Source organism: Dendrobates tinctorius, unplaced genomic scaffold, assembly GCF_039654945.1.
Source record: "Dendrobates tinctorius isolate UK_male_01 unplaced genomic scaffold, ASM3965494v1 ptg000518l, whole genome shotgun sequence".
NCBI lineage: Eukaryota > Metazoa > Chordata > Amphibia > Anura > Dendrobatidae > Dendrobates > Dendrobates tinctorius.
Window position 1 is genome coordinate 470,188 of NW_027362177.1, and position 24,998 is coordinate 495,185.

The following is a 24,998-nucleotide window of genomic DNA, read 5'->3' on the forward strand; positions in this document are numbered from 1 at the left end:
TTTAGATGACTGGAACAGAGCTGAAAACCAAGAGCTGACAAGCCAGAAGGAATCACCAGCAACTGAATAGTGCGTCGGCTGCTGTCTTAAATCCAATCTGAGACTCCTGAGGTCCAATCGTCATCCTCATTCTCAGGTGGCAGATCTCCACCGATCAAATCAGCCTCACTACCTCCTGTTACCACCAGAGGGAGTCTGGAAGGAGAACTCACAACTGGTGAACCAGAGAATGAATTCACAACACATACCCATGTGTCTTGAGAGCCAGACATGGCGAAACCAGAGTAGGCGACCGCCTACTCTGCTGATGTCGTCCGGCACTTGCCTCGAGCCATTTGGCTGAAGATCTTTGGGACCTAAGTCCCCTTGATCTGGGCTGTTGGGATCGCATTCTACCCAATGGGTTGGCTCTATATGAGACTTGACGATCCCTGTCCTGGTTGAGGCAACCTGCAACGGCGGAGTTACTTGCTGAAGCCCACCCGGGGTTGCGAAAGGACCAAAATCGTGTCTGAAGCAGGTGACGAAAAAGCTGTTTTACCCTTTGTTGAGGGAGAAAACTGCTCTTGCCCCCTGTGGAGTCAGAGATAACCTGGACCAACCTTTCACCAAATAGGCGGCCGCTCTGATAAGGTAAAGAAGTTAAGGACTTCTTGGTGGTTGAATCTGCACGCCAAGTCCTCAACCACAGAGCCCCTCTTAATAGAAATTGCATTTGCGGCAGCGAGTGCTGCGCAGCTAGCCGTATCCAAAGACGCATTAATCAAGTAGTCTGCGGCCAACGCAGTCTGATTTGCAATATCTGCTACCTCCGCAGGCAGGTCCATATCCTGCAAGGCTCTGTTTAATGATTCAGACCCAGAGCCCATGGCCTTAGCTACCCAAGCTGCTGTGAACGAGGGAGAGAGTGCTGAACCCGATGCCTCAAATACTGAGCAAGCCAGGCTCTCTATGAGACGGTCGGTGGGATCCTTGAAAGAGGAACCGTTAGGTATGGACAACAGGGCTTTAGAGGCCAAGCGCGACATGGGTGGATCTACCGCCGGGGATTCCACTCACCTTTTACGGAGATCAAGGGCAAATGGATATCTTGCATTGAGCGCTTTCTGGCCTACAAAACGCCTGCCCGGCCGTTCCCTGTGTCGCTGTACTATGTCATCAAACTCTGGGTGAGCGGCAAATACTCTATGAGGCCGCTTGACCTGCTTAAATGACACCCTGTGCCTTGAGGCCAGGGTGGATTCAATGTCAATCCCCAGGGTCTGGTTGACGGCCTCGATGTGACTTCAACTGTTTCCTGGTAACCCGGCGTAACTAAGTCAAGGAGCTCGTCCGAGTCGTAATCCGAGTTCTGCTCGTTATAGACTACTGGCGAGGGCGAGCCAGAGGCAGAGCTCACGGATGCCGAGGCACTGGACGGACCGGGAGACGCTGTGTGGATTTGTTTCCCCCGCGTCTGCCCTAGAGGCTCCTGCGAGGTGGAAGACCCCTCCAAGACAGGCGAGACAATATCCCTGCCCCTATCTGGGGCTTGAAGGGACTCGACTGCTCTCGTAAGCGATGCCATGGACTGCGACAGAGTCAGAGCACATTCCGGGTGGTTGCAGGAGAGGACTCCTGGGCACTTTCGGACTCACAGGCTTCACAGATTTGCCTACCTTGTGCATGTGGAAAGGCAGACTGACAGGGGGTAGATGCAGCATACAGAAACGTGTGCGTCTTAGCTCCTCTGGACATGGTGGCCCTGCTAGGTGATATGCCTGCGGGGTTCTACTGCTTAGCCTCTGGCAAAAAAACAGAGGGTGGCCTTCCTCCTTCAGGGGTAGCACTTACCCCAGTCTTGTGTCCCCAGTCCTGGATCCCCTTAGTGTCCAGCCTGCCGAACCGCTGCACTCTTTTTCAATAAGTGTGCCTCGGCGTGTAGGCAATCCTGCAGGAAGAGAAGGCGCCGCCGGTGACGTCCTATGGGCAGAGCTTCTGCCCACGGCCTAGCGCCGGCTGAAGCTAGGGACTAAATTTTTCGGCATCCGCCCAAAGCTCCGGGGGTGGGTCCGCCGGAAATACACGCATCACGGGGCGGGACTTCCGCCCACGACCTAGTACCGGCAGAAGCCGGGGACTAAATTTACGGCACCGGCCCGGACATGGGGACGGGACCGCCAAAAAACCGAGGCCTGGTCAGGACATGCGCTGCCGAGCGCTACGGCTGTGGGGGCGCTTGCTGGCACCCGAACTCGTGCTGCAGCCCAGGGGAATGCTGACCCTGGGGGTTTCAGGAGCCCTCCCATCCCACCTCCTTCCGCACCTCACCCCTGGAGCTCCAGCCGATCCTCAGGTTAGGGGGGAAGGGGGGCTGCATCCAAATCAAGGACGGTGCAGGCACTCTAACTCCATCCTCCCTCCAAGGGACGAGGAGAGGGACCGTCCGCCTCCTTCCACTACCGTAGTCCTTACATTGGTGGTGCAGTGGGAGTCCGCACGGACTGTACTTGTGCCTCTGTACAGCCTAGGGTTTAAATACCTTAGGGTGGTCAGGGCGAGTCCGGCATCGTGTCCCACGTTGTGGGAGAGGATACGTGGAGGCGACACTCACACGTGCTCGCCCGTTGTTGGTTGGGGGAGATCGGACCCTTTCAATAGGGTCCGTCGCCCCTGTCTCATCTTCATGGGGAAAAAAAGGAGTCTGGAAAAAGACCAGACGTGTGTGCCTCCTAGGACACTAAGCAAGAACTGGTTTCATCTGCAATCTAGGCGAGGGTGTATACTGCGGAGGAGGAGCTAACCCTTTTTTCATTCACTTCGTGTCAGTCTCCTGGCAGCAGTAGCATACACCCACAGTCCACAGTCCTGTGTCCCCCAATGAGGCGAAGGCGAAAATGAACTTTTTTAAATTTACCAAATGGCTGCAATGAAACAAAGAGTGAAAAATTTAAAGGGGTGTCATAATCCAGGTTGGATTATGACAGATTTTGCACAAGTAACCTTTTTTTTCCTTTAAGCTGTTTGCTTAGTTAGTTTTGCCCCCAGTGGCCATTAGGGTAATTGCACTGTGGTTGTTTCAGTTCTAGTTTTGCCCCCGGTGGCCATTAGGGTCATTGCACTCTGGTTACTTTAGTTTAGTTGCCCCCGGTGGCCGTTAGTGTTATTGCACGTAATTATGAAGCAGGTGTAATTCCCTGGCTCCTAACTATAAAGGAGTTGCAGGTGGTCTCACTCACTGTTGGTGATATTGCTCATTTCCAACCAAGTCTGGTGAAGGAAGGAATGACAGAGAGGAGTCCCTTGTAGCTCAGGGGAGCTCTGGTGTAATAGCTTTAGGCGGAAGCTGAATTCAGGTGTCGAGCTTCAGGGATGAAGCTGAACTTTGGTGTTTTACTCTGTTGCTGGGAGCAATAGCAACAGAGCAAAGCTAAGTGGTGTTTTTCCCCTGTTTGTGACTTTCCTTGTGTGTGTATTAGTGCAGTGGTGGGATTAGTTTCTGCATCGTCCAATTCACTAGAAAGGGATAGGTGCAGTTCGAGCTAGGGATTTGAGGTATCCAGCTCGTCGCCAGGAGCGGAACCTGCCTAGGGATCGTCAAGAGTGTAGGGACACTGGCTCAGGGGAGTGCAGGAGGTCTCCACGTCCCCGTTCCCTATTGCAGGGCCCTCCATTGTAACAGTTTCCCCGGTGTTTCCCTTAACTGTTTAAATTCGCCCTGCTGGAGGCGGTGTAACCAGGTTCACGGGTGTTATAGAAATTCACCCTGCTGGAGGCGGTGTATCCAGTCACATGTGACATTACATTATCACCAACCTCAAAATTTTTCTCTGGAGAGCCATGGGCCAAGTTCAGACCGGTGAGCAGTTGCTGCTGGTCCTCACTGAGATGAGTGAGGAGCTGAATGATGTGTTTAAGCAGCACCTGCAGCAGAATTATGGGTCTGAGGCCTACCCTCTGCCTCAACTAGAGGGTCCATTTGCGGCTTTGGCAAAGATGCGCCTTGGAGTCCCTGCTGGGGAGCAGGACTTGCTTATACAGGCGGACGCACCCAGGCAGGTGAGAGGAGTTGGTGTCCCCATGGTGCTGTCTGGTGTTCCCCAAGGTGAAGGGGTACGTCCCTGTAGTGAGCAGCAGACTAATGATTTAGTCCTTGGCACTCACGCCGAAACTTCGGTAATATCAGAGAAGCCGTGTCCCCCTCGTTGTGTGGAGGAAGATGACCTGGGAGTGTATATTTCCTTCTCGCCCTCAGAAGGTACTATGTCAGCAGAGGTGATGGTTGGCAAGGTACCTGAGGGCATACCGGTGCTTGTTAACAGTGGAGCAGAAGTCAGTCCGGTAAATGCTCAGTTTGTCCAGACTCATGGTCTGAGGTGTGAGACGCCAGACAAACCCATAAGCATCCAGGCCATTGACTCTGTCCCACTGAGGCAGGGGGGGTTAAACCAAGTCGTAGAAGACATTGTGCTGCATCATGGACATCAACATGAGTCCCAGTCATACTACGCCTTGGAGGGAAAGCCAGCACCTATCGTTTTGGACCCCCCTTGGTCTAAAAAACACAACCCGGTCTTAGATTGGCGGACTAGGGAAGTAGTCAGCTGGGAGCAGTTGTGTGAGGGCTGCTGCCTAGGGGCTACTGTCTCTGCCGTCTCTCTACAAACATCCCCTTCCTCTCCAGTGGTTGCAGCTGAGGTGCTGCAGGAGAGTAGGGGCAAGGCTCAACCCTTGCCATTAGCCAACCCTGAGAGGCGCAGACCTCGTAGTAGGAGGGGTTGGAGAGTGGTGTTTCCCTTGGTGAATTGCGGGGGTGTGAGTGTGGTGACATAGGGGGACGCCTCTGTCGTCAGTTCCAGAAAGAGTTCACCGTATTGTGACAAATGAATGTGTGGCAATAAACGTTCAGGTCCGGACCTGTGTGTGAACCAGCATGTATGGGTGGCCACCAAAAACATCCAGTGGAAGTGTGTTGCGGGGGTCTGGAATTCTCAGGTGATCGGGCCGTATCTGGTGTCGGCTATCATCGGCCCGGAGACTTACCAGCTGGAGATACCCCCAAACTTGCCCAGACACCACTCGTTCCCCATATCGGCGCTTTGGAGATGGGTGGTGCCTCCGGAACATACGTTGCCAATTCCCGCGGTGCTCGTTTGTCATAAACCTAAAGCTCAGGTAGTTGTTGGGGTGAACTCTGGATCTGGGCGTCCCCACTGTAGGTGGTTTCTTTTGGTGAAGAGCGGTCTTGAGGGTCCAGAGGCCCCTCATTGAGGGAGGGTACTGTCATGATCCAGGTTGGATTATAACAGATTTTGCACAAGTAACCTTTTTTTTCCTTTAAGCTGTTTGCTTAAAGTTAGTTTTGCCCCCAGTGGCCATTAGGGTCATTGCATTGTGGTTGTTTTAGTTCTAGTTTTGCCCCCGGTGGCCGTTAGGGTCACTGCACTCTGGTTACTTTAGTTTAGTTGCCCCCGGTGGCCGCTAGTGTTATTGCACGTAATTATGAAGCAGGTGTGATTCCCTGGCTCCTAACTATAAAGGAGTTGCAGGTGGTCTCACTCACTGTTGGTGATATTGCTCATTTCCAACCAAGTCTGGTGAAGGAAGGAACTACAGAGAGGAGTTCCTTGCAGCTCAGGGGACCTCTGGTGTAATAGCTTCAGGCGGAAGCTGAATTCAGGTGTCGAGCTTCAGGGGTGAAGCTGAACTTTGATGTGGTACTCTGTTGCTGGGAGCAATAGCAACAGAGCAAAGCTAAGTGGTGTTTTTCCCTGTTTGTGACATTCCTTGTGTGTGTATTACTGCAGTGGTGGGATTAGTTTCTGCACCGTCCAATTCACTAGAAAGAGATAGGTGCAGTTCGAGCTAGGGATTTGAGGTATCCAGCTCGTCGCCAGGTGCGGAACCTGCCTAGGAATCGTCAGGAGTGTAGGGACACTGGCTCAGGGGAGTGCAGGAGGTCTCCACGTCCCCGTTCCCTATTGCAGGGCCCTCCATTGTAACAGTTTCCCTGGTGTTTCCCTTAACTCTGTTTAAATTCACCCTGCTGGAGGCGGTGTATCCAGGTTCACGGGTGTTATAGAAATTCACCCTGCTGGAGGCGGTGTATCCAGTCACACGTGCATTACAAGGGGTCTGAATAATTTCCGTATGCACTGTATATTGCCCAGAAACCCCACTTGTTGCGTGGCGGTTCACTGTAGAGAAAAGTGCACCAAACTACGATTTCTTATGCATTAATAAGCTAAACTAACAAAGGACCAAAGGATAAATGAAGACCCATGGATATGCCCAATGCATGTCCCAGGAGCTTATGCCAAACCTTAAGGGACATCAATTTAACAAAGCCTTAAAATTGCTATGAACACCTAGGAGACTTTTTTTTTTGAAAATCCATATCTATTCGGTAAAAAAAAAACATTTCGGCAATTGGGTTTCATTAAAAATCTTGCACTGTTTGCCTTCTATAGCCTCTGTGTTCTGAATCTGAGTCTGTAACTCTCCTATGTGTCTACTTCTGAATTCTTCTCCGCCGTTATATGACTACAATAAAGTTCAGATGAGATGAGCTCAGATTAAAAAAAAACAAACATATAAGACAGTTCCAAAGATCCAGCTAGGGTGAGCTCAATGGCAGATTATTAGTAGACTCATTCAGCAGCCAATAATTAGCAGGGAAACTATAAGTATGTTGTAAGAGCCAAACGTTGCAAAATTTTTAATGAAACCCATTTCCAAAAATACATGCATTTGAGTATAAAAATGGCTGTAGAGGTGTCATTATCTTTAATGACTTCCAGGCTAATATGCCAAGTTTATCTGGGTCAGAATGATAGAACATGGATAGATAAGGAATCAGCAGATATTTTGTATATAGACCAGCCATGTTGTTCAGGTGTACTTACTTCCTTTGCATCTTTGGTCTTTATTCGATCCAGCTCGCCTAGTCTTATCTTGATTAAATGACCTGTAATTTCTGTCATTCTTCTCTGATCTGCAACAAAGGAAAGATATTAATTCTCCATTATTACTGCATAAAACATTTATGCTTCTTCCTCATTATGTTCTAAGATGACATCAATTATCCATCCATATAGCTCAAAAGTACTAAAGGGAATCTGCCATCAGGTTTTTGCTACCTCATCAGAGAGCAGCATGATCTAGGGGAAGACACCCTCATTCCAGTGATGTGTTACTTACTGGAATGCTTGCTGCAGTTTTGATAAAATCCAGGTTTTCTCTGCTGCAGATCTACCAGTTCTCTGAATGCTGAGCACTGTATAAACCCGCCCACAACACTGATTGGCAGCTTTCTGTGTTCAAAATGAATAGGCAGAAAACTGCCAATCAGTGGTGGAGGCGGAGCTATGCATAGACCATAACTATGAAGGACTACCTGGCAGCAGGTTTACTAGTCCTCTAGTGATAAAATCACTGTTTTATCAGCAGGATATTATCAAAACTACAGCAAGCAGCTTTTTCATAATGCTGCTCTCAACTAGATGGAAACACATTGTGACAGATTCCTTTTAAAGACAAGTCATGGGCATGATTGATTCAGGGTTAAATGGGGTTTTCTGAGCTCCATATGGATTTATAAAAAAGATTGGGATATCCAGTATACAATAATATAAAAAAGAATACTCAGTCTTCAAAAAACCTGATCTCGTCATCTGCTATTTGTGCCACCTCCGGTCTTCTGTGTTGTTACACCTGCAGGGCTTGGCCATGATTGGCTACCATAGGCATGTCACCCATCGCTGGTTGTAATGCTTTTACTGGCAGAGCAGTGGTGAGGAAAGCAGCAGGTTGGGTGGAATTTAAAAATTAGAATTCGGTAGAATTTAATTTAGAATTTCAAAAAGAATGTGAGATATAAATCAAGGACATATTTGTCACAATTCCACCTATCAGTGTGTCTGGACGCAGTAAAGGACAGTTCTACCATCCAATCTAGGACAAGGACGGGCTGAGCTGTCAGCAAGGTGATGGACAGCTCGGCCGTCCAATTGGATGCTGGGGTGTGTTGAGCTGTCATTGTCTTGAGAGACAGTTTAGCTGTCCAATCAGGGCCAGGATATGCCAGTGCTTCATCCATGTGTCTCCTGTTCAGAGTAATTACCTAGCTAGTTAACTAGCTGTATGCCTTAGATTACCACCAATTGTAGCTTTACGCAAGAGATGTGTGTGATCTGTGCTCCTAGTCTTGTATTCTGATCTTTGTTGCTTGACCTTGGATTTGCCTTTGCCTAGCCCTCTTGTCGTGACCTGTACCTTCTTGGAATTCCGACCCCAGACTGTGACCTGACTAAACTTTTGTCTCACCCATCTGTCTATGATATACCAACCTGGTTATTGACCTCGGACCTCTTAGCTACCTAGCCTCACGGCACAGTATTATTTCCCTTTCTAATAGATTTGTCTTGTATCTTTGGCTCATAAAAACTGCACAAAAATCTTTAGCGGTGTTCTTCCCAAAATAAAACAAAAACGCTTTGAGTTAAAAAAAAACAAAACAAAACACTTTTTACATGATAATTAAGAAATTGTGCAATAGGGCGCAAAGAGGAAATTTAAGGATAAAGTTGGGATAAAACAGTTGAGACAATCGAACCATGCACCTTCTTCTCTTTGAGCATCCTGGTTAAATCTTAAGGAGCGAGATGCGTCCCATTTACTTCTCTGTACGCTTACACTGTTATTAAAGACAAAAAAATTTTGTAAATCAAATTTTTCAATGGTTTGGAAAATTTGCAGATAAATGTCATGAAATACTCACGTGAAGGGAGAAGAGTCTCGGGACGGCTGAGAGGGAAAATAAAATGTTTGAAAAAATGAGTCTGCAGTCATATTACAATCAGAATATACTGTACCTTAAAGGGAACACCATGCAAAAAAAGGCCTAATTAACAATACTTCCTATAAATACCTCAAATCAACAAAGAAAAGGGAAGTATACACCATTTAATAGAAAAGACAATAAGTTTATTAAATAGTACTCATTATACAATAAAATGCAAAAACAGAGATACAAAATGCAAAGCAGCTCCCAGCAGCAAGTTATCTTAGAAAAAAAACTTTAGGGTAGAGATAAAGGTATCTTAATGCACAACATACATTATATGTCCTCAGTATATTAAGGATTTGACGAAAACTCCTGTATAATGTCCTGATAGTTGCGCAAAACAGGTTGTGAATAATTAGTACTCAGCCTAAAGAATATAGATATCAATCCAATAAATGCCAAAGGGCTAACAAAAGAAGACTGCCATAGTAAAATCTGGTATAATAATCACCTCAACAATGCATACATACAAAATCCACAGGGCTAATAAGATAACAAGAAAATAAGTTCCAAAATAAATAGCTCTAAAGTGCAAAGTGCATGCAAAGATATATGCATCTTTCAGGGATAATTAAATCTCCTAATTACCATAAAAGAGTTTTAATCAAATAGCTATTTCCATGTGGCTACAATTTAAATAGAGCAAAATGAAAAAGAAAAATAGTTAGGCCTCTTTCACACTTCAGTTTTTTGCCATCAGTCAAAATCCGCCAAAATTTGAAATTGGCGGATCCGCTTTTTCTTGTTGCGGATCCGCCAATTTCCCCATTGGGATACATTAGTGGCGGATTTTGACGGATGGTCGTCCGTTGCGTCCGATATTCGGCGGATCCGCAAAATTCTTTGCGGATTCTGTCTGACGGGGACGGAGAATGTAACGTTTTTTTTCGCCGTCAAAATGGCGGATGACGGCGGATCCGCCGTCATCAGCCATGCGGTAGAATGGGGCCCTATGGGCGGCGGATCCGCCGGGATCCGCGATTTTGACTGTATCAGTCAGGCTGGTGTTTTAATGTAGATGTCTGGGCCCAATAACACCACATTCAATACCATTTAGGCCGATTTCACATTTGCACTTTATAGCGCAGCGATGGCCTGCACACGTCCGCCACAAATCCCCGCCTACTACCGCACATGAATGCTTGCGATCTGCGCACCCTATCTTTATCATAGGGTGCGTAGATGGTGCGCTGGCAGGATTTTACCATGTGCTGCGCACTTTTGAAGGTGTGCCCTTGTGCGCCAAACGCAGCATGTTGCATTTTGGCGCGCACGGCACACCTTCAAAAGTGCGCAGCACACTGTGAAATCCTGCCAGCGCACCATCTGCGCACCCTATGATAAAGATAGGGTGCGCAGATCGCAAGCATTCATGTGCAGTAGTAGGTGGGGATTTGTGGCGGACGTGTGCAGGCCATCGCTGCGCTATAAAGTGCAAATGTGAAACCGGCCTAAATGGTATTGTATGTGGTTTGTGCCCAGACATCTGGCAACAGCCACACTGAAGAAACTGAACCAGACATCAAACACCAGCCTGACTGATAGAATTTCAAACTCCGCTGCAAATCTTCCACCTGCAAGACACCTGGAGTGTGTAGCCTGGCTGTGTGTTATGCGTGTTTGCGTTTTTTTATTTTTCATGTATTGTGGTATTTAAAATAAAGAGCAGAGTAGCTCCTATTTTTTGAAAAAAAAAAAAATAATAAAAAAAAAAATAAATAAATTGTTTTGAAAAAATCTACTTTGTATCATTTTAAAAAAGGTAAAATTAAGTTACCATAAAGGTAATTGAAGTGTTCTGGTATACAAGTGTGGTTAAAAGTGAGATTGCAACATACCATGAAAAAATGGGTATACACAACTGAGTTTCAGGGAATTCAAAACCATGCAAACAGTGGGTATACACAGAAATTAAACACCTTCAATCACTGGTTACATACTCTGTTGAGAGTTTCAGGGAATGCAAACACTGGTATACACAGCAATTACACACTACACGCCTTCAATCACTGGTTACACGGTGAGACCTTTAATCACTGGTTACACTCTCGGTGAGAGTTTCAGGGAATGCAAACTGGTATACACAGCAATTACACACCTTCAATTACTGGTTACACTCAGTTACAAAACACAAAGAAAGTAGGTTTACACAAAATATTAGACACCTTCAATCACTGGTTACACTCTGAGATAAGGGAATGTAGACATGCAAACACTTAAAATTGCGTATAATTAGTTTCAGGGAATTACACATACAAAATGTGTTTTTTTTTTTTTTTTTTTTTTAACTTTCATATCATTTTCTTTCAGTTCACACAATGAAGCGCCACCATACCGGCAGACACGGCCAGCCCAACCGTAGCAGAGATTCAGACCGCAGCAGGGATCAACGCAGCAGACATGACCGGTCAGACCGCAGCAGAAACAACCCTGACCGCAGCAGAGAGGAACAGCCACACCGCGGCGTACAGGCAACCATTAGTTTCCCTGTAAGTATAAAGACCTGAAAGCTTATTATGATCCTTTGTATAGTAGCTTAACAAGTCTCTTTATACTTGCAGATCACTTCAAGCACTACCAGCAGGGTAGCAGCAGAGAGAGCCAGCCAGGCTGCAGCAGAGAGGCCCAGCCAGACCGCAACAGAGACTGCCAGCCAGGCTGCAGCAGAGAGGCCCAGCCAGACCGCAACAGAGACTGCCAGCCAGGCCGAAGCAGATACTGCCAGCCAAACATTTTCCCTGTAAGTATAAAAGCCTGAAAGCTTATTATGATACTTTGTATAGTAGCTTAACAAGTGTGTTTATACTTGCAGATCAGTTCAGGAAGCAACACAGCTGCCCCAAGCCGTAATGTCTTCTCCTGAAAGCTCCCCCTCACATCATCAGCGAGCTGAGGTAAAAAAAATTTTGTTTATTTTTTATTTAAAATAATTTTTTTGTGGTTAAAAACACTATCCTATTATGTTTTAACAGGAAGCTGATTCAGAGGAGCTTCCAGGAGGAGACGTGCAGGGTGGAGAGACACACGGAGGGGGTGCGCAGATTGTAAGTTTAGCACATACACAGATACATAATGCTACACCCAACACAAACATTCATCACAGTGCACACCATAACTGCATCCATCCAAACATGTTTTTTTTTTTTTTCCCACAGTCTTCAGAATCCGGTGCCCGCACTAGAGTGACTCCCAGGACATCCCAGGGTCGTCAAGGTGATGCCTCTGGTGGTCGGCAAACGGTAAGTAACCCTATTTTGATAATTGTTTAAATGAACATCATGTGTTTGAATATAATGTAATTTTTTGCTTTTTGTTTTGTTTTTTATCTTCACAGGTTTCACAGCGTGCTCCCCGCAGACATCAGGAGGAGGGTGTCATTATTGATAGTGATGACCTCATCCATGAGGTGGAAATCCGGGAGCCGCTGTGGAACATGGCAAACCGTCTTCATGCCGACCAACCAACCACACGACGGCTCTGGGATGAAGTCTGTTCTTCAGTTATTGACAACTGGGAGGAACTCAATGCGAGGGCCAGGGATTTTGTGCGTAAGTATTACAACTTCAGTAACTTATATTTCCAGCATGTGAAGTGTTGAATACTAAACCTTTTTTTTTTTTTTTTTGCTTCACAGGTGACAGGGTTATCACACGGTGGCGGTCGCTCCGGGATCGCTTCAAGAGGGACTACAACAAAGAGATTCAGACCCCGAGTGGATCGTCGGGAGGACGCCGGGGACCCCAGTACAAAAACTACCAAGCCCTGGCGTTCCTGCGATCTACAATGGCGTGCAGAAGGTAAATATTCCCCAAACAATTCCTGTAGTAGAAATGTTTAACCAATTTTTTTTTCAGCAGACTTAAATTAAATATCAATATTTTTAATATACATTTTTTTCTTCTTTTTTTTTTTTTTTTAGCACCATCTGCAGCACTCGGGAGTCTGCATCACAGTTGCGTCCCTCTGGAGTGATCCCTAGTGAGACCGCCCCCGGTGACCACATCGAGGTATCCGACCCCTCTGTACCTACCCTCTTGTCTGATCCCTCTATCCCCTCCACCAGCACTGGAGCAGCAGGGCAGACTTCATCACATGAAGCTGCTGGTGACGACTTGTTCCCTGTTCCCCACCCCTCAGACACTGCCGCAACATCTCGACCAACTTTTGGTTCTGGCCGGCAGCGTCTGAGGAGTCAGGAAAGGCTGACCTTGTCTGACTGTTTGAGTCTAAACTCAACTGTTCAACACGGTTTCCACACTTATGGACAACGGTTATCTTCTGGGTTGACCATGATCAATCAAAGTATCATGGAACTCAGAAGATACATGGAACAGATGAGTTTAGAATCAAACCAGACACCGAGACATACCTTTTTTCAATCTGTTGTCCGGCAAATGGAAGGTTTAAGTACTCACCAGCAGATGCGTGTGATGCAAGCCTGTCAGAATGCTCTAGTGGAAGTGCTTGCTGAAGCATCTCTTCCTCCCCCTGTCTATACTTCCACAGTCCATCCTCCCCCTGTCTATCCTTCCACAGTCCATCCTCCCCCTGTCTATCCTTCCACAGTCCATCCTCCCCCCGTCCATCCTTCCACCACCATCAATCACACAGCCGTCCCTCCTCCTACCACTCCCTCTCCTTTCTCTAGTTCCCCATTCCATTCTTCCCAGTACCTACCTTCCCCATTGCATTATACCCCAATGCCCTCGCCATACCCACCCCCACATACACCTTCAATGTACCCACAAACCTCGTCTGTCCATCCACTCCCGTCCCAACCACATGTGTTAAACCCCCCTTCCACTTCTGGTCCTCACCAACTCCCTCCCCAGTCCCCTACCCCCCCCCTCGATGTGGTCAACCCTGTTAACCCCCCCTCCAATACTATCTCCACCCAACATTATCATAGTTTGTAATTTTTCTGTTGTAATATACCAAAAAAAAATTAAAAAAGGTAATATTATACCAAAAAAAAGTTACCAAAAAGGTAATATACCAAAAAAAGTTACAAAAAAAGTTAAAAAAAATTAAAAAAAAAAAAATACAGTTAATACAAATTGTCAGAAATAAACTGTTTTTTTTCAAAAAACTTTATTGTGATGTTTATTTTTTGCTTCTTTATTCAAATTACACCAGTGGTGTAAAAGGTAAACACAACACTTGTTAACACAACACACAACCCTGGGTAATATTTCACAGTACACCGGTGGTGTACAAGGTACAAAAAAACACTTGGTAGCACAACATTTGATAACCAACACTTGTGAACATTTCAAAGTGTAAAACGCTTGGTACACAACACTTGGTAACTTTACGCTTGGTACACAACACTTGGATAACTTTACGCTTGGTACCCAACAATTGTTAACACTGCAAAGTGTAAAACTAACCAAATCACATGGTAAAACTCAATGCTTGTGCAAAGCAAACACTTGGTAAAATTTCAGATAAAAAAAAAAAAATTACTCACAATTGGTAAGAAAATTATATCATGTGATATTGCCAGTCCACTTGTCCCTCTGGTGTAACAAAATAATCTGCAAAGGTATCCCTAATTCTTGCCACTGAACCAGTACTCCGAAAAGTTTGCTGCTCATAATCCCACAAGGTGGTTTCATACACATTTTCATCGATGGAAACTGGTTCCTTTGAAAGGACAAAATTGTGCAGGATTACACAGGCCTTTACCACCTCATCCACAGTCTCTGTTTTCATTTTCATGGCCGTTAACAGGACTCTCCATTTTGCAGTTAAAATTCCAAACGCGCACTCCACCACTCTGCGCGCTCTGGTTAACCGATAGTTATAGATTCTTTTCTGGTGTGTTAATCCACGACTACCATATGGCTTCAGTAGGTGTTTTGAAAGTTGAAAAGCATCGTCGCCAACGCACACAAAAGGCATTGGTGGGCCTGTTGTTCCAGGGAGTGGTCTTGGAGGTGGGAAGTTAAAATTGTCTCCATACAAGAGACGGCCCATGGTGGAACTCTTGAATACCTGTGAGTCGTTAGAACGACCGTATGCACCAATGTCCACGGCAATGAATTTGCAGTTTGCATCCGAAATGGCCATTAGCACAATGGAAAAGTATTTTTTATAGTTGTAAAACTGTGAACCAGATCCCATGGGTTTCACAATCCTGATATGCTTGCCATCCACGGCACCGATGCAGTTTGGAAACTGGCAGATATCTTGAAACTTCTCTGCAATCTCCAGCCACCTCTCCTGGGTTGGCTCTGGGATGTATTCCTCCTGTAGAGAATCCCATAATGCCCGGCAGGTCTGTTGTACAATTCCAGCAATAGTGGAAATCCCAATCCGGAACTGGAAATGGAGGGAGGTGAAGGATTCTCCAGTTGCCAGGAATCTTAAAAAAAGGGAAAAAAAGTAAAATTAATACAAACTACAAGCCATAACATAACAATAAAAGCCTGCAGAATCTGAAACATTTTAAAAGGTAGATAACTTACCGAAGGGTCACCATCAAACGCTCCGCCGGTGATATAGAAAACCGCATGTAGGTGTCCCTTCTCCGGATTTGTTCTCCAACACGATCCACCAATATCTCAAAGAATTCCATCCGCATGCGCACGTAGTTGAAGAACTTGTCCGGATTCTCCCTCAATTCCAGGTACAGTGTGGAAAAAACGCCACGGGTGAACCTCTGCGCATTAATGGGATGAATCCACTGGCGCCGTCTCCTCATACGCAGGATTCGCAGTCTTCTTTTCTCCCTCTCGATAGCAATAATTGCCAACCGATTCAAGTGAAGATCCAATTCCACACAGAAGCTGTCAATACTCGCAATAACTCCTTCCAGACTCGCACTAACTCCTTCCATCGCTGCCACTAGCTCTAAAACCTTTCAAAGAAATTGTATCACAACACCCTAGATATATTTCTCCCTAGTTTCCAGCATCCAATCACATTTGAGAGCATTTTCCAAGAGCGAATCATATTTGGGAGCATCCCATTTTGGAGGTGTGGAAAAACGGATCCGCAAAAAAACGGATCCAACGGATGCAAACTGATGGAACGGATCCGTTTTGTTGAGGATCCGCAGTAAAATCGGTATGGCGGATCCTCAACAAAACGGATCCGTTCCATCAGTTTGCATCCGTTTTGTTTCCATTTTTGCGGATCCGCCATTTTCAAATTTTTGGCGGATTTTGACTGATGGCAAAAAACTGAAGTGTGAAAGAGGCCTTAGCCCTGGTAATAGTAGGTAAATCCCTTAGGTAAACAAGCAAAGTGCTAAATGTGCAACAAGGGGTCTAATGATAATGAGGAGAGAACATGGAAAAAATTATGTATAGCAGCTCCATAAGAATACCTGACCTGCTGATGACAGCGGCTCCCCGACGGCCGTTTTGCGTGAGCTTCTTCAATAGGGGATATGTGTGAATGTAATGCATTGTTGAGGTGATTATTATACCATATTTTGCTATGGCAGTCTTCTTTTGTTAGCCCTTTGGCATTCATTGGGATTGATATCTCTATTCTTTAGGCTGAGTACTAATTATTCACAACCTGTTTTGCGCAACTATCAGGACATTATACAGGAGTTTTTGTCAAATCCTTAATATACTGAGGACATGCAGAATATGTTGTGCATTAGGATACCTTTATCTCTACCCTAAAGTTTTTTTCTAAGATACCTTGCTGCTGGGAGCTGCTTTGCATTTTGTATCTTTGTTTTTGCATTTTATTGTATAATGAGTACTATTTAATAAACTTATTGTCTTTTCTATTAAATGGTGTACCTTAAAGGGGTATTCGCTCTTCAGAAATTAATGACGCATATTTGTGCCATATTGGTTGGAAGTAAGATTGCTCAAATGTTTCTGTGATTGCCATAAAAGTGAACACAAAGAGCAGCGGACATGCACCTCTTTTCAGAAATAGGTGAGAGTTGTAGAGATGGGACCTCCATCTATCAGACATTTATAACATATCCTGAGGATAAATCATAAATGCCAAAGGTGTGAATACCTAACTTCTGACACCAGACCCACACGAACATTACGGTACCGGAGTCACCACTCATCTTATCAGCTTCTTTTATAAGGTTTTATAATTGTCATGAAGAGATACCCTTCTGCTCAGATGGTATACCAGGTCTATAATGCCCAAAGACATTGGGGTGGTTATCAGTTAGTCATCTTTGAATCGTCTTTTCTTGCATCTTATCTTCCTAGGTCAGTCTAGGTCTCACCATCATAATTCTGGTCATGAGGGCCACCCCAAAAAGAGAAACATCTACACGGTGATTGACCCTCAATGGAACTATGCGTAGTGTGTGTGGGTCTGAGAGCGGGTGATATTCTCCTTGCTGTACTATGTGCGGGTCTGAGAGCGGGTGATATTCTCCTTGCTGTACTGTGTGTGGGTCTGAGAGCGGGTGATATTGTCCTTGCTGTTCTGTGTGTGGGTCTGAGAGCGGGTGATATTCTCCTTGCTGTACTGTTTGTGGGTCTGAGAGCGGGTGATATTCTCCTTGCTGTACTGTGTGTGGGTCTGAGAGCGGGTGATATTCTCCTTGCTGTACCGTGTGTGGGTCTGAGAGCGATTGATATTCTTCTTGCCGTACCGTGTGTGGGTCTGAGAGCGGGTGATATTCTCCTTGCCGTACTGTGTGTGGGTCTGAGAGCGGGTGATATTCTCCTTGCCGTACCGTGTGTGGGTCTGAGAGCGGGTGATATTCTCCTTGCCGTACCGTGTGTGGGTCTGAGAGCGGGTGATATTCTCCTTGCTGTACTGTGTGTGGGTCTGAGAGCGGCTGATATTCTCCTTGCCGTACCGTGTGTGGGTCTGAGAGCGGGTCATATTCTCCTTTCCGTACCGTGTGTGGGTCTGAGAGCGGGTGATATTCTCCTTGCTGTACTGTGTGTGGGTCTGAGAGCGGGTGATATTCTCCTTGCCGTACTGTGTGTGGGTCTGAGAGCGGGTGATATTCTCCTTGCCGTACTGTGTGTGGGTCTGAGAGCGGGTGATATTCTCCTTGCCGTAGTGTGTGTGGGTCTGAGAGCGGGTGATATTCTCCTTGCCGTACCGTGTGTGGGTCTGAGAGCGGGTGATATTCTCCTTGCCGTACCGTGTGTGGGTCTGAGAGTGGGTGATATTCTCCTTGCTGTACCGTGTGTGGGTCTGAGAGCGGGTGATATTCTCCTTGCTGTACCGTGTGTGGGTCTGAGAGTGGGTCATATTCTCCTTGCCGTCCTGTGTGTGGTTCTGAGAGCGGGTGATATTCTCCTTGCCGTAGTGTGTGTGGGTCTGAGAGCGGGTGATATTGTCCTTGCTGTACTGTGTGTGGGTCTGAGAGCGGGTGATATTCTCCTTGCCGTACTGTGTGTGGGTCTGAGAGCGGGTGATATTCTCCTTGCCGTAGTGTGTGTGGGTCTGAGAGCGGGTGATATTCTCCTTGCCGTACCGTGTGTGGGTCTGAGAGCGGATGATATTCTCCTTGCCGTACCGTTTGTGGGTCCGATAGCGGGTGATATTATCCTTGCCGTACCGTGTGTGGGTCTGAGAACGGGTGATATTCTTCTTGCCGTACCGTGTGTGGGTCTGAGAGCGGGTGATATTCTCCTTGCCGTACCGTGTGTGGGTCTGAGAGCGGGTGATATTCTTCTTGCTGTACCGTGTGTGGGTCTGAGAGCGGGTGATATTCTCCTTGCCGTACCGTGTGTGGGTCTGAGAGTGGGTGATATTCTCCTTGCCGTACCGTGTGTGGGTCTGAGAGCGGGTGATATTCTCCTTGCCGTAGTGTGTGTGGGTCTGAGAGCGGGTGATATTCTCCTTGCCGTACCGTGTGTGGGTCTGAGAGCGGGTGATATTCTCCTTGCCGTACCGTGTGTGGGTCTGAGAGCGGGTGATATTCTCCTTGCCGTACCGTGTGTGGGTCTGAGAGCGGGTGATATTCTCCTTGCCGTACCGTGTGTGGGTCTGAGAGCGGGTGATATTCTCCTTGCCGTACCTTGTGTGGGTCTGAGAGCAGGTGATATTCTCCTTGCCGTACCGTGTGTGGGTCTGAGAGCGGGTGATATTCTCCAAGAAATACGTTAGCACTTCTTTACCTTTTCCTGAGGTCGTTCTTTTTTATGAATACTTGGTGAAGAGGTTTGTTTTTTCGGTTGTCTGTTGGACTTCTTTGGCTTTTCTTTTCTACCTGTTAACGAGAAATCACACATCTGAAATAACAATCAGGCTATGTTCCCACAGATCTCATACCCACAGCTCTGGTCAGTTTACGCTGCGGATATATTTTACAGCATGTGCATGAGATTTCTTAATCTCATGCATTTTGCTGGCACTGTAAAACTGAGGGTATTTTCTGCAAATTAATTTGCAGAAAATCGGAGGTTTTACAACAACCTAACAACTAAGGCTACTTTCACACATCAGGTTTTCGGCGTCAGGCGCGATCCGGCGTCGTGCCGGAATGCCGGATCCGGCAAATGTTTTGTAAAACCTGATGTGCCGGATCCGGTTTTCTGCCGGATCCGTCTTGTTCTTGACAGACAAAACCGGATCCGTCTCATCCGGTTCATCCGTTTTTCTATCCGTTTTTTCGACGGATTACGCCGGATCCGGTTTTTAAAATTGACCCTTGTGGCCCCTCAAGGCAGAGTACACTGGCAGGATGACAGAGTGTGAAAGATTTGTGCCCTAACCAAACTTGTGTACCTTCTGGACCAACAGTATATACCTTTGCCAACCAAAGTTGGCTATCTTGTCATGGTCTTACTATTTTTAGCTTTAGGCCACAGGTGTGTACCTGGTTGTGTTTTATGCAAAGTATTTCACCTTTTAACAAAAGTTGTGTACATTGTTAGGAAATCACCAACAATAAACACAACTTTTTAGGTGAAATACTTTGCTTCAAACACAACCAGGAACACAACTGTGGCAAAAAGCTAAAATTTACCCAGTTATACCTGGTTTTGAATACCTTTTTACCTTTGAAATACCCTGTATTTAACCTTTTTTTTAAACATAGTTTGCCGCAGAAAGAAAAGACAGACAACCATTGTGAAACGATAATTTAACTTTTATTTAAAATTTTTTTTTTTTTTTGTAAAATGTTTTTAAAGTGCAAAAAACTTTTTTAATAAAGGTTTTAAACCCAATGGGCATTTTTATTAAAAAACACACATTACAAATCTGTGTATTGTGGGGTGGAAATACTGCTGGAGGGGCTGCGGGACACTTCGACACTGGGTGTGTGGAGAGAGGACTGGGATCGTGGTGGGGAAGGAACAGTTAGAGGTGAAGGTGTGGAAAAAACTACAGAATGGGTGGACATGTGGGAAGCAGAAGAGGTGGTGGGTGGTGGAGTGGAGGGTTGGGCAGGGACTGTAGGAGCAGATGATGTTGATGGAAAGTTGTATGGGGAAGGAGTTTGGTACGGGGAAGGAGTTTGGTACGGGGAAGGAGTTTGGTACGGGGCAGGTTGCTGGAAGTGGGGAGATGACTGGTACTGGGGAGGTTGCTGGTACTGGGGAGGTTGCTGGTACTGGGCAGGTTGCTGGTATGTAGTAGGAGGGGGAGGATGAAAAGTGGCTGGAGGGGGTGCAGATGTAATAGGAGGGGGAGGATGGAAAGTGGCTGGAGGGGGTGCAGGTGGAGGAACTACAGTGGTGGGAGGTGGAGGTTGGGAGGTAACCTGCTGTAGAGCACCGTGGCACGAATGCATTACATGCATCTGCTGGGCAGGAGAGAGCGTTTCCATGCGCTCCACAACAGACCTGAAAAAGGTGTGGTTTGGCGAAGATCTTGCTTCTGAATGCATGGTTTGCAGAAGTGTCTTCACCTCCAGAATGCTGGAGTTGATCTGCTGAAAGCCTGCGGAGATTTGCTCTGACAAGACTTTGAGACAGTTCTGGAAAGATGCATTCAGATGCAATAACTCTTGCGCATAACTCTTTTCCTGACCCCTCTGCCGCTGCCGCCCAGTACCCGCAGGTGTACTAGAGGCGGCAGGGGCAGAAGGGTGGGGTAAAGGGAAAGCGATCTCCTCACCAGCAGCTTCATGTAATGTAGGCGGCCACGATGCTCCTGTGCTGGTGGATGGGACAGATGGGTCGAATGTGTGGGAAGGCAGGGAAGGTGCAGATGTACCGGGGCGGTCGAAGTGTCCCTCGGTGCCGGTCTCCTCAGGGATCGCCTCAGAAGGGTCCAATCGTGCAGGCTCCCGAGTGCTGCTCACCGTGCTGTGGAATAAAGAGAAAAAAAAACAATTAAAATACTGACATGGTATGGCCCTGGCTGAAAAAAAAAAGTTACATCTTTTTCACATGTGGTGTGTAATATTTACCTTCTGGTGAGCATTGTTTCCCGGAGGAACGACAGGGCTTGTGCGTACTTGTACTTGCTCCTGCGTCCTCCAGATCCACTCGGGGCCCGCATCTCTTTATTGAACTCCTTCTTGAAACGATCCCTCACAGACCGCCACCGATTCACAATTCTGTTCCCTGAAACGAGAAAGGAGTGGTTAGTATACAACATCAGTGTTTCACAAACTCCAGTCCTCATGGTCCCCAGGGGTCATGTTTTCAGGATTTCAATAGTAAATAGAAATCCTGAACACATGATCCGTGGGGACCACGAGGACTGGAGTTCGGGAAACACTGGTTTACATCAAGCAACCGTTACTGTATATACTTACGCTCTTTAATCTGGTCCCGAGCTTCGAGGTCCTCCCAGCGGGCCACAAGGAGCGAACAGATTTCCTCCCAGAGTCGTCGGGTAATGATCAGGTCAGCGTGGCGGCGGTCAGCCATATTCCAGAGCGGCTCCCTTTCTCTGACGAGATCGATGAGGCGGTCCACATCAATCCCTCCATCCTCACCGTCAGAGTCGGGAGCACGCTGTGAAGGCTGTTAAAGAAAAAGACAAAAATAACATAATTAGCCTCCACAAAAGAAATGAAATAAAAAGTGCCAAAAAACAAAGCAAAAATATTTATACTTACACGCTGGTGACCGCCGCGTTGCTGTCGCCGACGACCCTGGGAGGCACTGCGAGGACCTCTTGGCCGAGCACCAGATTGGGAAGACTAGAGAAGAAAACAAAAAATGTTATGAGTTTGGATGTAGGCATTTGTTTGCTGTGTGTGGTCTGCAGAACATTGTTTTCTATGTGTTGTGTGTAGTGTGATGTTGTGTTTCTGCGTTTGATGCAAAAAACTTACGAATTGTGAGCCCACTCCAAGCGTCTGTCCACCCCTTCCTTCTTCTTCTGGGAGCTCCTCTTCATCTTGTGATTCCTGTTTTGAAATAAAAGGCAATGAATAGACATATATTACAGAGATGATGGATTTTGGAAATAAAAACTTACCGTCAAACGCTGACGATGCGAGGGAGGGCTCCCAGAAGAAGATGTGCTGTCCTGTTGATGGCCAGACTCCATGGCTGTGGGTATTGCTGCTGCCAGTGATGCCATTTCTGCTGCTGCTGCTGCTGCTGCATCTCTTTGGCGGCTGTTGAATAAAGAGAAACAAAGTGCCAATGAATATCTTGATATTCCATGGCCCTAGTTTGGAGGAATGGGGGATTTGATAATTACCGTCTCTCATCTGCTTCTGGACTCCCCTCCCGTTCAGCATGCTGCTCCATTTGGGGTGTTGCTGATGGTGCTGCTGCTGCATCTCTTTGGCGGCTGTTGAATAAAGAGAAACAAAGGGCCAATGAATATCTTGATATTCCATGGCTCTAGTTTGGAGGAATGGGGGATTTGATAATTACCGTCTCTCATCTGCTTCTGGACTCCCCTCCCGTTCAGCATGCTGCTCCATTTGGGGTGTTGCTGATGGTGCTGCTGCTGCAGATGTCTGCTGCCTTCTCCTGCGCCTGGTTGCTGTCTTGGGTGGCATGTTGGGTGTGGCTGAGGGTCCCATTGTCTTGCTTTTATATATCTCCTGTGGGCAGAGCTACTGAGCATGCTCAGACCAAAAAAACCGGATCCGGCCACCGGATCCGGCTTTCGCCGGATCCGGCGCATTGCGGCGCTCATAGGCTTTCATTGTGTGAAAAAGCCGGACGCGCCGGATCCGGCGTGTCCGGCTTTTACGCCGGAGACAAAAAACGTTACAGTAGACGTTTTTTCCAGACGCCGGATCGCGACACATTGCCGGATCCGGCGAAAACCGGATGAAACGCATGGCCATCCGGCGCGATCCAGCGCAAATGCAAGTCAATGGGGGGGAAACCGGATCCGGCATTGCATTTCGCCGGATCCGGTTTCTGTCAAAAGCGCCGGATCGCGCCTGACGGCGAAAACCTGATGTGTGAAAGAGTCCTAAGGAAAAACTAAGAGGATTGTGTCACAATAACCTTTTGCAAATAAAATTATTTTGGCACATGTAGCAACTGGTTAAAGGAGGCTTCCAGTCTTGAAATGTGATGACATATTACTAAAGGATCACAGGGGGTCCAACCTCTGGGAATGAACTGCAGAATGGCACTCCTCCTGGCTGTGCAGGGAAATGTAGACATTTACTGTACCAGGACCACTCTGCAGCGGGTTGACATGGTGCCTCGCTATATAACAAAAACTGTGAAAAGAACATAGCGCAGACCCAAGCGATCATTATATTTTGGCGTATCCTACTGGTGGGCTATCACCCGTTTAGAAGAGAATGCCTCTCTAAGGCTAGTTTCACATTTGCGGACGGAGGGCTGCGGACTTCCTCTGTGAAGCCCCGCCCCCCGCCTCCTCCGCTTAGCTCCACCGATTTCTGCATGCGGCCTGCATACCCTATCTTTAACATTGGGTGCGCAGACCATGCCGCAGTATGCGGATGCCGCCACAAGCGTCATTTTGACGATGTGGCGTCCGAATAAAATTACAACATGATGCGTTCTACGCGGGTCGCCGTACCGTCAAAACGACGCATGCGGCGGCATCTGCATACTGCGTACCCAATGTTAAAGATAGGGTATGCAGGCCGCATGAAGCCGCATGCAGAAATGGGCGGAACTAACTGAAGGAGGTGTGGCAGGGGCAGGGCTTCATGGAGGAAGTCAGCAGCCCTCCATCCGCAAATGTGAAACCAACCTAAGGTTATGTTCACACATTGCAGTTTTGCTACAACTTTTTTAAGGCAATTTATAAGCTGCTTTATTCAGTAACAGGAAAAGTTGTGAGATCTCAGAAATCTCATGCACACAATTATTTTTTTTCCTGACTGAATTTGGGAACTGCAGCGTTTTTAAAAAAAATCTGCAGCGTGTCAAATCTTTCAATGTTTTTTGGAACTTTTTTCACGCTTTCTAAAAGAAAGTAAAAAGAAGCTGCAAAAACACAGAAAGCGTTTTCACAGCATTTTTGTAAATAAAACTATCTATATTAAACATGTACTGTAGACAAAGCACACATGTAATCTGCACTCAGAACGCAACAAGAAGAGCCTTAATGAAGGGGCATTTTGGAGTGTGATTCACCAAATTCATTAAAAGGTGTGCGCCACTTACAGGCACTTCTATACATCTAAATATTTGGTTGTACACCCTTTGGAACAAATAACTACAATCAATTGCTTCCTATAACCATCAACAAGCTTCTTATACCTCTAAACTGGAATTTTGGACCACACTTTTTTTGCAAAGTGCTTCAGGTCTCTCATATATGAAGGATGCCTTCCACAGGTGTTCAATGGGATTTAGATCCAGACTCATTGCTGGCCACTTCAGAACTCTCCAGCACTTTGCTTTCATCTATTTCTGGGTGCTTCTTGAAGTATGTTTGAGATAATTGTCCTGCTGGAAAACCATGATCTTGAACGCAAACCCAGCTTTTTGACACTGGACACTTAATTGAAACCCAAAATCCTTTGGTAATCTTTTCATATATTTCATGATGCCATGCACATAGTTAAGGCATCCAGTGCCATAGTCAGCAAAACAACCCCAAAACATCTTTGAATCTCCACCATATTTGACTTTGTGTACTGTGTTCTTTTCTTTGTAGGACTCATTTGGTTTTTGGTAAACAGTAGAATGATGTGCTTTACTGAAAAGCTCTATATTGGTCTCAACTGTCCACAAGACGCTTTCCCAGAAGGATTTTGGCAAAACACAGTCTAGTTTTTCTATGTCTCAGTGTCAGCAGTGGAGTCTTCCTGGGTCTCCTGCCATAACATTTCATTTAATTCAAATGTCGACAGATAGTTTGC

At 46.5% G+C, this 24,998-nt stretch overlaps 2 protein-coding genes across 7 annotated transcripts in view; one reads left to right on the top strand and one right to left on the bottom strand.

Annotated features, from left to right (window-relative positions):
• SANBR (SANT and BTB domain regulator of CSR) overlaps window positions 1-24,998 on the bottom strand; it is a 114,364-nt gene that overhangs the window by 18,426 nt on the left and 70,940 nt on the right. For 5 of the 6 annotated variants that reach the window (XM_073565042.1, XM_073565044.1, XM_073565040.1 and 2 more), the window contains 4 exons: window positions 18,901-18,992; window positions 8,759-8,784; window positions 8,601-8,674; window positions 6,885-6,973 (listed from right to left, as the gene is read on the bottom strand). In XM_073565042.1, the coding sequence (XP_073421143.1) occupies window positions 6,885-6,973; window positions 8,601-8,674; window positions 8,759-8,784; window positions 18,901-18,992 (281 nt within the window). Of the gene's footprint in view, window positions 1-6,884; window positions 6,974-8,600; window positions 8,675-8,758; window positions 8,785-18,800; window positions 18,993-24,998 lie in introns of those variants that run through there. The other variant, XR_012227720.1, reaches the window with a different exon arrangement.
• LOC141078225 (uncharacterized) lies at window positions 12,116-13,770 on the top strand. The gene is made up of 3 exons (XM_073565045.1): window positions 12,116-12,372; window positions 12,459-12,621; window positions 12,744-13,770. Exons 1-3 carry the CDS (start codon window positions 12,258-12,260, stop codon window positions 13,738-13,740), a joined length of 1,275 nt encoding a protein of 424 aa, XP_073421146.1. The 5' UTR covers window positions 12,116-12,257; the 3' UTR covers window positions 13,741-13,770.